This window comes from Helobdella robusta, assembly GCF_000326865.2.
Source record: "Helobdella robusta unplaced genomic scaffold HELROscaffold_36, whole genome shotgun sequence".
NCBI lineage: Eukaryota > Metazoa > Annelida > Clitellata > Rhynchobdellida > Glossiphoniidae > Helobdella > Helobdella robusta.
In genome coordinates this window covers 626,994-642,585 of record NW_008704742.1, presented here as the reverse complement: position 1 = coordinate 642,585, position 15,592 = coordinate 626,994, and the positions used below count along the sequence as shown (strand labels likewise).

Sequence of the window (15,592 nt, the reverse complement as noted above, 5' to 3'; positions counted from 1 at the left end):
AAGAATATGAAAAAGTTGAACAATGGTGAAAGTAGTGTTGAATTTTTGAAATATATATATATATATTTATATTTATAGGTTATAGTTTTCTACCATATATTATATTAGTTATTGTATTCTGTATTTCTTATGACAAAAAGCCATTTTAACAAAGGCATGCTAATAATAATAATAAACCCATAATATAAAAAAAAACATATTTTCCATTAGAATCAAAATTTGCATTTTATCAAACGTAATTCGAAAACAACCAAATCCTTATCAGATTGAGTTGATCCTTGTCGGATCAAGTCTGTAAACGATTTTTATTTGTTAAATATCTGATAGTAAGCCATATGCTAATGTTATTGTGTTGTATATTAATATTTGGTTTGAATTAATCAATATTGCTTCAGCAATCCTTAGTTTATTATATATAAATATTAAATTAATTACCTCAGTTTGTGTTGTCTTGGTTTTTGCCTTTTCAAATGCCACACTAGGAAATACCGTTGGGTAGGCATCTTTCCTTAGAGTGACTTTTTTATTTAACTTGCAAAAGGATTGTGAATCAAAATGATTACTACATATGTATGATCTCTTTCTTTCAAAACCTCTACACCTGCCATTCAATGCATTAATCCACTGACTTTTTAAAGGTGATTTTTGAGGAATGCTGTAATGCATATTGCATTTTGTCAAAAAATGAATTATTGAAATTTATATCTATCAATCCATGGAGACAGGTCAATGGAATCATTAAATATGCAAATGATATAAAAATATTATAAAATATTACCTGTTGCATTGATATATTTTGGTCTTTATATGCCCCATTACAATTATTTATAATATACACTTTAATGGCATTTTTAATAAAAATAACAGATAGCAATGATATTCAAAAACTAACTTACTGCTTATCGTCTGCCCAATTCATTCCAAAGATCAAAATAAAATAATCAGATGCAAATATCCATACTCAAAATTTGTATTAAACATAATTTTGTACTTAATTATTATTTTTTAAATTTCATTTTTTAACGACCAGCTTGTGGGAAATATTGGCCCCAAAATTCAAAACTGCAACAATAACAATGACGACAACAGGAAACCTTTCAAACGTAAGTTTCGTCAAAGGTTACTACACCATCAAAAACATCACCATCATCATCGTTGTCAAAATCGTCATATTAATCATCGCCATCAATGTCAGTAGCAGCGGCAACTTTTTTACCACACCCAACATCTGATGAGGTGGAAATTTTGAAAATCGATGATGCCCTATCTCAAGACCCATTAAAGCAATAAAAAGTTTTTTTTTTTATAAAATCTCATTGTACACAAATATGAATTTTATATAATTATCTTATTCGTTGCACAGAAACATACGTCCATTAGTTTATTTCAATTATTTATCGCACATACATACGCACACACACATACATACACACACACACATACATACATACACACACACACATAAATATAAATACACACAGATCACTGGCCTGCTTGACAAACGAGTTGATGAGGATGAGCTGGATTACATTAACTCTCTCCATCACATCATCACCAACTACATCCCACTACTTCAACAAAGGCAACAAGCACAATCAGCCCTCGTTTTGCTACCGGAAACACTTCGTGGGAGAAAACACTTCGTGGGAACAAATACATAATCTTTGGTAACATTGAAAAGATATATGAATTCCATTCTAAGAGGTTTTATGAAAGTTTGAATTTGTGCCGGGGACATCCTTATGCTTTGGGAGCTGCTTTCATGAAGCATGTGAGTATGTGTGTGTTTTTGTATATGTTGGTTTGTTGAGTTGGTTTGTATTTTGGTATATTTATATGCTGGTTTGTTGGGTTGGTTTCAAAAGACTGCATGAAAAGATTTTTAAAACCATGGTTCTGCACCAAATAAGACATGGATAAAACATATTGAAGAAGACCTGCGAAACAAACACATGCAATCGGATTGATTGGAATGACAAGGTAAAAAATGATCGGAATCCATTGACACCGACAGCAGCATATTGGCTATTGGCTGCAAAATGATCTCAACAAATCACCAGATTAGGAAAGTTAAAAAAGGAAGAAACGACACGGTATCAGTCTGAAGCTGAAGATGATTTTCTTCAACGCACGCGTGTCGCCGATTTTGTTATGCGGTGTGGAAGTGTGGAGTTTAACACATACTATGGAGAACAAACTGAATGCAGCTGAAAACCGATGGCTGCAAACAATCATGAAAAGCAGTAATCAGGACGTACTCTAAATGAGGAGATTAGAGGTAGAACGGGTCAACCATACATAACCGAGGTGTTCCGAATGCGCAGAATGAAATGGACAAGACACTTGTTGCGGCTGAATTCAAATAGATCCACCAGGACAGACATGGCATATAAACCACCAGAGGCGAGACGAAGAGGAAGACCACCACCACTGCTTGGACAAAGATCTGCAACGGGCAGGATTGTCCAAATGTAGAGTTACAAAGGGAAGACCCCGATTAACGCTTGAAGAACTGGCCCAGGATAGAGACCGTTAGAGAGATGTCGTGAAGAAATCAGTGGCTGCACACAGATGATAGATTATGTTGATGCATGTACGCATGTTGGTTTGTAGATAGGTATTTACGGGCGTTGGTTTGGTAGGGAGGGACGACTTTTAGTTAATCATAAATGAACATGATTAGAAAAGATTATAGGAACATTGAGAATAATTATAATTTTGATTTGATTTTAATTTTGATTTGATTTTAATTTTGATTTGACTTTAACTTTGAAATTACCTAAATTGAATTTTTGTAGGAGTCTGAGTTTTATTTATATTCACTGTACAGTAAGTACAAGCCAAAATCTGACGCTCTGATGTCAGAGTGTGGAAGGAAGTTCTTCCAGGTGACGTATCATTACTATCTTTGTCATCATTATCATTACATCATCGTTATTATCATCATCATTATGATTTGCACCATCATCGTCAACAACATCACCACCATCATAAACATCACCATCGTCCTGGCCAGTTGAAACAAAAGGAGCTGAACTGTGCGATGGACCTCGAGAGTTACCTGCTAAAGCCCATCTAATGACTGAACAAGTATGCCCTCATGCTCAAACGCCTGCTGCACTCCTGTCCACTGCATATGCCAGAGTTTCAAGGAATTGAGGTTGGGACGATGACGATGGTGTTAATAACGATGACGATGATGGTTATGATGATGGCGACGGCGATGATGTGGGTGATGATGATGGTTTTGATGATGCTGATGACGATGATGATGATGACGGGCTGTAAACTGATTGACGAGTGAGCTAAATAAACAATAGCAGTGTTAATGAATTGTTGTAATAATAACAACAACTAAATCAGATACAATAAAAATAACGTCAATAATAATAACAAAAAAAGAAATAATAATGATAACAACAATAATAGTGGGAACATCCCTTTAGTTTCATCATAAAAAAAAGTTAAAAACATATATTAAAAAGAATTCAACAATATCACCGTTATCACCGTTTCTGTTTGCAATTATGATGGATGTTGTGTGTGGAAACATAATGGAGGGGTTGTTATTTGAGATTTTGTATGCAGATGATTTAGTCTTGATGGCTGATAGCATGGAAGAATTGCAGTTAAAATTTGACAGATGGAAAAGAAAGGGTTAAAAGTTAATATTGGTAAGACGAAGGTAATGGTGAATGGGGAAAGTGGGGAGCGAGTGATAAGTAAAATAGACCCTTGTGGGGTATGTGACAGGAGAGTGAAGGCTAACTCGGTATTGTGTATAGGAGGTCAGAAATGGGTGCATAAGAGATGTAGTGGTGTGAGGGGGGCACTGAAAAAGGTGGAAGGCACGTTCAAATGTAAGAAATGTGTTCATGGTGTGATTAATAGGACGGACGCAAGGACGGGGTTGAGTGGTGGTATTGAAAGAGTGGAAAGCTTTGTTTACTTAGGGGATAAGCTGAACGCGGATGGAGGATGTTTGAGCGCAGTTACGGCTAGAGTTCGTGTGGGATGGATGAAATTTAGGGAACTGGGTGGGGTATTGTGTGGAAAGAAATGGTCAGTGAAGATGAAAGGTAGGGTATATAAAGCATGTGTGAAGCAGCAATGGTATATGGTGGTGAAACTTGGGTGTTGAGGAGAGAGGAGGAAAGTGTACTGCAGAGGGCTGAAAGAGCTATGGTGAGGATGATGTGTGGGGTTAAAGTGAAGGATAGGAGGAGTAGTACAGAGCTGATGTCGATGATGGGACTGAATGAGGACATTGTGACATTGATAAGGAGATCGAGATTGCGGGGTATGGACATGTGTTGAGATGGGATGAAAGGGTCGGGATTAGGCGAGCGTTGGAGTTCGAGGTTGAAGGAGTGGTAGGAAGGGGTCGTCCGCGATTGGGATGGAGAGAGCAGGTGGAGTAGGACAGGGTGAAAGCGGGGTTGCGTGATACTGAGGCAAGTGACAGATGTGGATGGCGTCGAGGGGTATTTCGGTTTCATCATAGGTAGCCAAACGGCAACCCCGATCTCGGGGAAAATGTCGTCTAAACGTGTGTTGTTATATATTAAAAAGAATTAACGTTGTATATTGTAAAATGAAATAAAGTAAAATAATAATAATAAAATGATAATAATAATAAATGAAGGCTGCCCTGGAGATTGATTGATTTTAGATTGCTACTTTTGTTGAAAATATTCTAAATGAGTTTTCAAATTTGTTGCATTTTTTCCTTTCAGTCTTACCACAAACTCTTGAAGCTGAAGTGCTTTGTGAACTTGATGTGCTCGAGATTTCACATAAACAGGTACTCCTATCTGTAACTGGATCATATTGAAAATATTCCCGTACATAACTCTCTGAAGCTTTCTGCATATACAAATTTTATTCTAAATCAAATTATATGTTACAAATCTACTGCCAAAAATGTAAAAATGGAATCTTGTTGTTAAATTTTATTTACCAAAGATCATAAATGATTTAAGATTTCACCATATGCATTCAATAAATATATTGGCCCCCTAATTTATTTGCGCAGTCCACCTCGTAATGTTAAAAATATGAAAATCCATCCTTACTTCAATTAACATTTTTGAGTTTGTATTTCAGTCTTTAAATCTTTTCTATTTCGTTTTTTAATAAGTTTCAGTTTTTTAATTGGAACTTGTTTGCAAACATGTTTTTTTGCCGTCAAGAATAGGTTCAGTGTCAATTGATGCAGTAATATCAGATTGATAATTTTTGTCATGTAGATCAACAAATTCTGCAAAATCTTCTCGAACTGGTCCATCAGGCAGCAAGTAACGTAATATTATAGTCATTTGCGACTTATGTGATGCATCGGTTGTTTCGTCAATCATAATAGCATAATACTTTGATTCTCTGACGCGACTCAAAATTTGTTCACATATTTCCTCCCTACAACATTTAATTAACGCATTTTGTGTGGTTTTGCTAATATAGGTTGCTGATGCTCTTGCCGTTATTAAATGATTTTCTAAATTTGAATCTCCACTGCTTACTCTAAATTTTAGCAATTCTCGGAAATTACCTTCATTTTTAATCACATCAGAATCTTCATCATCTTTGTCTAATATACTGCCATCATCTCTGTGTCCTCTGAATGGAATATTCTGCCTTTCCTAAAAATATAACTGTTTCCACAATAGGTATCAATCTCTGACGATTCTCTAAAACCTGCTGAAGCCGTTGAGCATTTACTCTGTTTACAATATTTATTGCTGGTTCATTATAGTTTTTTAAAAAACACCTCCCTGCTTCAACAGCTTTCTTGTGGTATGTTGCTTTGTCATGCATTGTTAATCTCCATCTTTGCCAAACAGTTTAGCAAACACTTGTAATGGTTGTTTAACAAGCTTCTGAAGTTTCATTTGTTTGTGAGATCCTGCAGTTAGGTGGTATGAAAATAATGAGCAATATTTGCAGTACAGTCCTTTTTTATTATCTGAATAAACTAGCCATTCATATTTGTCCAGATGAGAATGATTAAGATATCGCTTTTCTTGTTTATTTTTCTTCTTGTGAAGTGAATGTGGCATTTTGTAGTCAGCTGGTGGCTTCTATGGCGATTCTAACAGACTTTTTTTTTGTCAAATCATCCATAAATGTTCCAACAAATTTTCCAATAAACCCAGCATTTAAAATCTTACTAGAAAATGCCTTAGCAATTTCAGCTGTTCCAGTCTCAGTTGAAATCTGTTCATTTTCAGAAAAAAGACTATCATGAGCTATGACTACTGAATTGACATTCATATTCCGGCTGTTGCTGTCCATATTATTACTTGTTTCTGTTATCTCATGTTCAACATGTTCAGTAGAAATACTATTACTTGTTGAAGCTTCTGCTGATGTGGTTGGAAGTGGAAGTTCAGTTGTTCCACCAACTTCAGTAGTGACAGTAGAATTAGTTGTAGATGCTTCAACAGACTTTTTTTTTTCAACGTCACAAAAAATGAATCCAAAGTACTCTGTGGTTGTAAAAAATTTGTTCTCTTCATTTTCTTCCGATGATAATGGTTTGTTGTAATTGTTCCTAATATTTTATAGTATTATAAACAATAATTAATGAATTTTTTAATTTAAAAGTAACTTGTATTTACTATTTTTGTCGTTTTTAAGTAACACAACACAATACACAATCATGGCGCTTGAAAACGAAAGTTAGACTGTTTAAAAATGAATAGTGATATAAAATTAAAAAGTTAAAAAGTGCATATTTTAAAGGATTACTTAACACTACAATAATGGGATCCGTAGTAAATAATATGATTACTACATCACTCTTTTTAATAGAACAGAGTAGATTTAAGTTTACTGGCATGATACGGGGGTGCGTGCTACCGCGTGCGTGCACACTTGCACCGTCTTTGCCGATGCTGATACGATCGCGACGTATATGCCGTAATGTCTTAGTCACATAGATTGTTATTTAAAGGGCAAATTGAAAAATAATTTAAACGTTTTTTTATTTGTGGGCTTGCCCGCCTTGCAGGCAGTTGTGGGTTGCCATGATGGATAAAAATCGCCCCCCCTTACTAGATGACCTGGATCCGCCCCTGCCATATCGTCAACTCTTCTACCAATAGTTTGATGAGAAAGACTCACGTTTTCCACCAAAGACTTTTTTGTTGGGCAAACAACATCTGTAAATATCTCTAGGCAGTGTTTCACCAGTTCTCCATCAGAAAATGGTTTTCCTCTCTTGGCTATAGCTTCTGCAATTAAATAGCTAACTTTTGTTGCTGCTCCGGCACTCTGGTTGCCAATTTTAAACAATGACTGTTGAGCAACAATTTCCTGTTTCATCGAGTTGATGCGATCAGTTCGTGTTTGGCCCACCACACTATCGAATTTATTGCTATGTTTAGAGCAGTAATGTCGCTTGATGTTATATTCCTTGTGAACGGCAATTGTTTCTTGACAAATGAGGCACAAAATAACATCGGCTTGCTGTATAACAAAATAACTTTCTGTCCACGAACTTTTAAAAATACGATTTTCAGAAGCAATTTTTTATCGACGGACGCCATAATATCGTCTGCTAGTTACGTTTTATTTACGTTGTCCTTTGCGTCGTCAAGGAAACTGTTTTAAATCGCGATCGTAGCGCATTATTATTAATTAGTGTTTTTATTAATACAAGAGTTTAAATTAAAAATTATTTTTAAAAAGTTTAAAATTTACATCTAACCAACTCAATAAAAATACTTTAAATTTTATATTTTGAATATTTTTCTAAGGAGGCCGGCGGGCCGGATGAAAACCTTTGGCGGGCCGGATTCGGATGCTGGTTGGACAAGCATGATGTAGATTAATGATCAGATATTTACAAATGCAGATGAGAATGCAATAATAAACTTTTGCAGAAAAAATACTGAATATTATAAAGAGATTTAAATAATGCATGTTTAAATTGAAATCAAAAATTTGATAACATTAAATGATTGGATATAAAGGCATACATGTTAGGTAAAGAAGGTCTTGAAAATAATTTTGTTAGTTGATGAATATATAAAAAGGTATAATGAACATTTTTCAATAATGGGGTTTGATTTCTATTTACAATATTAAAAATTTTTTGTCGTCAGCATAATTTCAAAAACTAATTATGGCAGGAATAAAAAATTGATGGTCAATTGTTAAAGGTTTTAAATGAAAAAACAAATTCAAAAACAATGAAGAATTGAAATAATTGTTGATGCATAATTGTTTCAATTGAATGAGTCAAATGTGAAAACTCAATTAGAAATGAAATATGATTGAAGTATGTTAAAATATGTGGAAAATTATGATTTCATTGATAAAAAATAAATGTAATATAAAATAATGAAGATGTTAGAGTGACGGGTTTTATGAAAACATAATGACCAAATAAAAAATACAGATTTTACCAATAGATAGCAAAAGAATGTTTAATATATATATATGAAACAAATATAATTACTAAGTAAATCAAACAATTCAAAATTTGGCAATACTGATGTTCAGTATTTAAAAGTACATCAGTACTGATGTACTGATGCTCTTAAAAGATGATTTAATTGAGAAACAATTTGCACGGGCAATTAAATAATCTTTAAACGTAGAACGTCAGCTCAATATAAAAAAAAAATTAAGTTCCGGTCCAACCTATTCAACAGAAAGAACTTAATCTTTGTCACTGTAAAGTTAAAATTAACAGTAATTAATAAAAATTAACTTTTGTTAATTTTTAATAATAGTTTTTCAAACAAATTTTCAGAAAGTTTGTTGCGTTTTTTGGTGAGTACCAAAGAACCATAGCTAAAAAGGCGTTCAACAGGAGCACTAGATGGCAAACATGTGTTATATCTAAGAAATAATTCCCTTATTTCAGGATGTTTGTTCAGCATAGATAAATCTTTGTCGGCGTCATTCAAATATTGAAGGTACTTTTGATCTTGTTCTGTGTGTCTTGCAGTGAAATTGAAAAAGTCATCAACTGATTCTTACGGTACAGTATCACAAGCAAGACTTGAAGTAGCAGCTGCAATAAAATAATAAATTATTGCCAAATTTGATTCAATTTATAAATAATTGAAATAAACTTAAAATTTTTTTTTGGTAAACGATTTTTAAACATTAGTTATAAGATTATATTGTTCCTAATAAATTTATAATAATTTAATCACACTCACACAGATTACAACTTTTCTCCAGTTGTATTAAATTTTTTTTTCACAAAGCTATGTCACTGGTCCATTATGGAAAATGTTAGCAAAAGTACCAAAGTTACCAATGTGATCGCTTTAGAGTACATTAGTGGAGTTTAATTAAAACACACAATCAAATTCAATTTATTTTATACAAGTCTTATACATTGAAACTCTCACAATACGTTTCAATAAAATTTTAAATAAACCAAAATAAGAATATTCACCTACTATCCTATCAGAATTTTTCTTAATCTCTGTCTCCAGCATCTGAATGCATTGCGCTCTTCTTTCACCATCATCAGCCCATGCAAGTTTAAATTTGGGATGAGTAACAGCTGCCATTATGAATTCAGAACCGTCAAAAAGACTACCAAAGCGGCGTTCAATTCCTTCAAGCAGGCTATCTCATAAAGGCTTTGTGCTACGAAGATTGATATCCAAAAGTTTCCTTTTCATAACTGTTAGAGTAGGTAGCACATATCCAAGTGCACAATTCTTTTTCCCTTGAAAAATATCCAAGCCAATTGCTACAGGTGACACAACATCGACATATTCTTTTAAAAATAACACTTCGGCCTGACTAATAACAGGTAATCCTACAGCTTTGCAAACATCATTCAGTTTTTCTTCTGCAATGATTATCTTCTTAGTTGCTGCATAGTATGAATTCCACCGTGTCACGCATGGAACAGAGAAACGAAATCCAAATATACTAAATGCAGCATCAGCAGCTTTGGTGCTTCGACTCATAATATTCCAAAGAGCAGCTGCCTTAGCCATTGCCTGCCTGTATAATCGTTTATACGTTTTATCATCTAATGCATGGCCAGCATCTGCTGTCCCAACCAGATTTAAAGTATGAGAACAACATCTTAAGTGTTCTGGAAGACATTAGTCATCATCTGATAGATCCGATTCTTTTCTGTATTCGTCAATAGTTTCACCAACATTTAAATCAAAGACTGCTTCATCATCATCCAACTCATTAACAGAATCATCATCAGAATCAGCAGAAGGGCTATGACCTTTGCTCGTCATGCCTATATTCATATCACTGTCAGCTGGCAATGAAATCATGTCATTGTTCACATCTTTGTTACTATCAAGATTATTGTCAAATGGACAAAAGAATACTGAGAATGCTTTTACCATGTTGGATCCATTGTCTGTGCAGGTTTTCACAACTTTCGCTTCTATGTTGAAAGGTTCATGCACTGTATTGATTGCTCTAGCTATTTTATCGAATGAGTGAATACCAGTAAATCTTTTGCATGCCAAAGCTGCTGATTGTCGTTCCAGTTGATCATTATTGACATCAAACCAGTGAACAGTCATTCCAAGAAATGATCTATTTGCAGAGGACCATAAATCTGCTGTTGTGCAGACATACTTTGCCTCACTGAGGGAAGACTGCAGATTACTTATCATTGCATCATATGTACAGTTCTTCTACACATAACTGTATTCGATGGAACTAACCCAGTGACGAGGTTTTTGAATGACTGTGCCTCCACTGTTTTTAATGGTCTCATTTCATCCACAATGTAATCCAGTACTAGTTTGTCGACTTTTGACTGAGCCATTGTGACTTTATTAAATGACAGCTTGGGTTGTTTACTGGCACTACACTCAGCAGCATGTGTTTGCCTCTCTCTGTTCTCAGATTTGAGTTCCTGAAGAGATGCCGGATGACAACTCTGTAAAATGAAAGAAAAGAAACATTAACATTAACACATCAGTATTGACAGTATAATGCAAAAGGTATCTTTTGCTTTTATATCTATAGCTATTACTAAATATCTTTCTTTGAAATCTGCTATCAAGTATCTTTATTTAAAATTGTAGAACTAAGTGTCAGTTAAAATGTAAGGTTAATGCAAATCTTTTTTGTTCATCTGAGTACGATTTGCGAGGTTTCGTGAATAGTAGAGACCTGCGAATCAGGAAATTTTTTTTAAATCGAATATCGAATCGAATAACAGAAAATATTCGCGAATCGAATATCAGAAAATATTCGAATCGAATATTCTTGAAAAAACTTGACAACCAACAAGTGTAAAATAAAACTTCAAATTCAAAACTTATATTATATTTATTTAATACTAAAACACAAAAAGTTAGCAATAATTAAATTGCAAAGCAGGCCTTTAAAAGAGTAGATCTTTATTTATTTTGGCCCAAATCAAAGTTTCAGCATTATTTTCCGAGAGATTGTGACGATAGTCAGTAATAATTTGTCCTCCTACTAAATTAACTCTTTCTGAAGAACAATTTGTTGCCTGAATTGCAAGCAAATTCCTAGCTGCTCTAGCCAAAAGTGGAAAAATATTAATACTTTCTTTCCAAAACTGAAGAGAATCACTTTCGATCTACAACTGCTTGCTTTAAATACAAACTGACTTCATCCTTAATTTGCTCAGAAATGGTGGAAATTTTGTTGATTCTGGTATCTCCTTGAGCATTATGCACTTTATTGAACATTGAATCTATAAGGCTTCCTCTATTCCTGTCTTGAACAAGACTTTCACCTGGCAATTCATCAGAATTTTTGCCAATTTTGCTTCCTTTAGAGTTTGCCAATATTGTCTCTACAAATAAGACAGCTTTTTTAGTTTCAGCTTCTGAAAATAAGTAGTGTTTATATCTTGGATCAATGAATGTGGCTGCCAGGAGATGATACATTGTCAAATCAAATCTTACTTCAAGTTGTCTCAATAGCTCATCTTGAAATTGTTGGTGACTTTTTGATGATTTGGACACTAACTCTTCCTTCAATGTAAAAATGCAAGAATAGATAAAACTTAAGCTGACATTGGAATCAGCACTCAAAACTGTTGTTGCTTCTGCTGTTGGTCTTAGAATTGAAAGAATAGCTTTCTGAGTATCTTGTAAAGTTTGTGTTAATGGTTTTGGTGGATTTCTTGCACATTTCTTTTTAACACCACATTCTACAAGTGCAAGAGAGACAGGAACAGAGTTTTGGTCAATCCATTCCAGCAAATAATATGTACTATTGAATCTAGTAATAACATCTAACGGGGGCTTTGATTCCTTCATTCCTTGATCAGTTTGATATTTGGACAACATGTTTTGACCAACAGTTGATGAATGAAAAAAACCAGCAATCCTGTGAACATAACTGATTAGGTTCTGAATGATTTTTTGAGCATCTAAAGCAGCATTGATTGAAAGTTGCAAACTGTGAGCAGCACATCCTTGCCAGCTTATTCCCAACTGTCTAGCTGTACAAGGCATTGTGTTTGTAGTATCTGTAGTGGCATAAAAAACTGAGCTTAATTCAGTGCTATATTTCTCCTATTCTCCTCGAATAATTCCCTCTGTTGCTGAAGAGGTGTGATCTGAATTTAGATTTTCCAGATTTACAACTGACAAGCATCTTGATTTGAGGGTCCAATCTGATTCAGAAATGAAATGAAGAGTGCTCACAAGATAGTTTGTTTGGTTGTCAGCTTTCCAATGATCAAAAGTGATGGAAGGTTTGGAGGTTGCCATGTCTGATCTTAAGTTTGCTTCAAATTGTTCATGAAGGATATTGACCATATCATCTAATCTTCGGGAAAGAGTTGTTGGATGTGGTGGATTGTAGCTGCCTTTTGTAAAGACAGAGCACAAATTTTTGAATCCAATTCCTGCAGCACTTTCAAAGGGTCTTCCATCAGCCAAAATAAAGTTCAAGACTGCTTTATCATACTTTTTCTTTGTGGAAGAATCCAATGTTTTGACAAAAAAGGTCGAAATTTTCATGTTTGATTCTTCCAGCTTTCGCTTTAATGCTGATGATGTTGATGGAGCACAAACTTGCTTTTCAGCTTTCACTTTTTCAACTTCTTCTTTTGCTGTGGCATGAATATTAGGATGACTTTTTTCCAGATGAGTCCAAAGATGAGTAGTGGTTCCTGTTTTTTGTACAGAAAATTTTTTTGAGCACGTTTTGCAGAAAAAGTTTTTGTCAACCTCGTCGAAGTATTTTCGAATTGAAGACATGGTGAAGGGTCTAAAAAATTAAAAAGAAACTAAAGATTAAAAATTAAAATTAAAATATAAATTCCTAAATATAAACATACCAAAAAAATTGCGGAAAAAAGTGCAGATATTCGTGTCGTGTAATTGATCCGAAGTTGGCCCAGTATGATCCAAGATTGTTTAATGAATAAAATATTAACAATTTAAGAACAAATATAAAGTATTTTCGGAAATTCCGAATCGAAAGCAAGAAAAATGTTGTTTGAATAACTGTAGAACTTTCAGCTGATACTGGTTTCAGAAGCTGTTTTATAAACCAGTTTAGTACTTTTTACACACCAAAACTGAGCTTGAATTATTCACAAAAAAGCATTACTTTTTTAAAAAATATTCGAAGATTCGAAAATTTAAAAATAATTTCGAATCAAATTCGAATATTCTTTTTATATTCGAATATTCGCAGGTCCCTAATGAATAGTTCCACCGGATAATCTGTAATAAAATTTAAACATGGAAATGATACAATTTCAACAAAAAATGTATAGTGAAAAAATAGTTTCTAATTTATAAAATTTTCTTACCGGAATTTGCGAACAATCTTGAGTTCAGTTCATTGATTTCTTTAAGTTTTTTAATTTCTTCTTTAAGTTTTTTAATTTCTTCTTTAAATGCCTGAACATTTAATTTATATCTCTTTATTCTTCTATTGCAGCCGTATAACACTTTCCTTGTTTTAGTCAATGTCATACTTAATTGATTAGCTTTCCTTTTCAAACTTCTCGGCGTCAAAGCATCAATACCAACCAGTCTGTTACATTTCAAGTATATATTCCAAAATGAATGAAAGCCTTATGTTGTTATTGCTTCTGGTTACTGTAGATTTAGCCATACCTTAAAAAAATAATACAAGTACCAATGACAGTATAAGTGTTATTAAGTATAAGTAGTTTAATATTGTATTTAAATATTTTAATATATTTTAGAAATATTTGGAGAATACAATTAAAAAATGATTACATAATTGTTATATTATTAGTACAATAATTAACAAACTTACAAATTGTTGCTGTATTTCTTGTTTTTTTCACCAATTTATATACAATAAAACATGAGCAAATTGTGTTTACTAAAAATAAAAGAAAACAAAATGGCCACTTGGTCATGTGACAATAGCACTGCAGCAAATAATAATAAGTAAAAGTTTGCATTTCTAGCTTTATTTCACTCATTTTGTGCATATTGTTCAAGATTATTGATATGGATTTTGAATTGACTCGATAGTAAAATTTTAAAAGCCCTTGGGGGACCTCTCAAACTTGTTCAAATGAGTTGTATAAAGCTCTTTTAATTTTGAGGCAAACTGGGTGCGATTCACGTTCAAGTATTTTCGTGTTAACATCAAGTAATGCTCTGGTTAGTGGCAAACCGTGAGATTTGAGCATATGATCTTTAATGGCACCGTTCTGTACGTGCATCGTAAGCCTTCTGGCCAGAGTAGTACGCGTATGCCCAACATAATTTTCCACAACACTGTGTGGCATAGGACAATTGAAGCTGTACACCACGCTACTCTGTTCCAAAATACTTGTAGAATGTCTATTACTATTTTTTATTATTAAGTTAGAAGTCCGATTAGTTTTATAATATATGATGAGTTTAAGTTTATGTTCACCATTACACATGGAGATATTAGATTTTATAATATTTTTAAGTTGAAATTCATCTATTTTGTAGTTGTCATGCATTTGATTAAGGTAAAAGATCGGTATTATTGTTTTTGTTGAAGCCGATGGTAGCAAAGGAACAGATGTTGAGTCACTGATTTTATTCAAGTATTTGCGAATAATGGTATCTATTAACTTGTTCGGGTAATTATTGTTTATTAAGAATTGTTTGATTCTAACTAATTCACCATGAAAAATAGTATTATTGGATGAAATTTTATATGCCCTGTGCACAAAATTATAAACTACGTTATATTTATATTTTTCAGGGCAATCTGAGTTGTAATTAAGCACCTGACCTGAGTTGGTTGGCTTAACATAGACCTTTGAAATTAATTGTTTCTCGTGTTGCATGATAAGACAATCCAAAAACGCAATTTCATTTTCTTTGCTGAACTACATGTCTATTGTTTTAAATTCAGACTTGTTGAGTGTTCATTAAAGAAAGTCATTAATGCAAAATGGGCATATATCTTCAATAATGTTTGTATTAAAGAAAACCTCGTTCCGAAATATTTTTAAAAATAGTAAATTAGAGATGTCAAAAACGATACAAATTCTTTATTGTTGGGCATGGAAAATGCCTGTATATTTGACAACAAGGGAGGTTGGCGTAAATAAAAATACTGTCGTGGACTGGTACAATTTTTGCCGGGACGTTTGTATAGACCGTTGTATTGAGAATTTTGTACC

At 33.5% G+C, this 15,592-nt stretch overlaps 3 protein-coding genes across 3 annotated transcripts; 1 reads left to right on the top strand and 2 right to left on the bottom strand.

The window, feature by feature from the left end:
* Positions 1 to 1,076: 1,076 nt before the first annotated feature.
* On the top strand, positions 1,077 to 3,159 carry HELRODRAFT_176049 (hypothetical protein; the record flags this gene model as incomplete). The annotated part of the gene is made up of 4 exons (XM_009023397.1): positions 1,077 to 1,190; positions 1,583 to 1,771; positions 2,402 to 2,531; positions 3,017 to 3,159. The coding sequence occupies 4 exons, from the start codon at positions 1,077 to 1,079 to the stop codon at positions 3,157 to 3,159; spliced, it is 576 nt and encodes a 191-aa protein (XP_009021645.1).
* Positions 3,160 to 7,077: 3,918 nt separating this feature from the next.
* HELRODRAFT_125575 (hypothetical protein) lies at positions 7,078 to 7,530 on the bottom strand (the record flags this gene model as incomplete). Its single annotated transcript, XM_009023396.1, has 1 exon — positions 7,078 to 7,530. A coding segment is annotated over one exon (453 nt), but the record flags the coding sequence as incomplete, so codon positions are not given.
* Positions 7,531 to 12,506: 4,976 nt separating this feature from the next.
* On the bottom strand, positions 12,507 to 13,196 carry HELRODRAFT_176046 (hypothetical protein; the record flags this gene model as incomplete). Its single annotated transcript, XM_009023395.1, has 1 exon — positions 12,507 to 13,196. The coding sequence occupies one exon, from the start codon at positions 13,194 to 13,196 to the stop codon at positions 12,507 to 12,509; it is 690 nt and encodes a 229-aa protein (XP_009021643.1).
* Between the last annotated feature and the right edge of the window lie 2,396 nt (positions 13,197 to 15,592).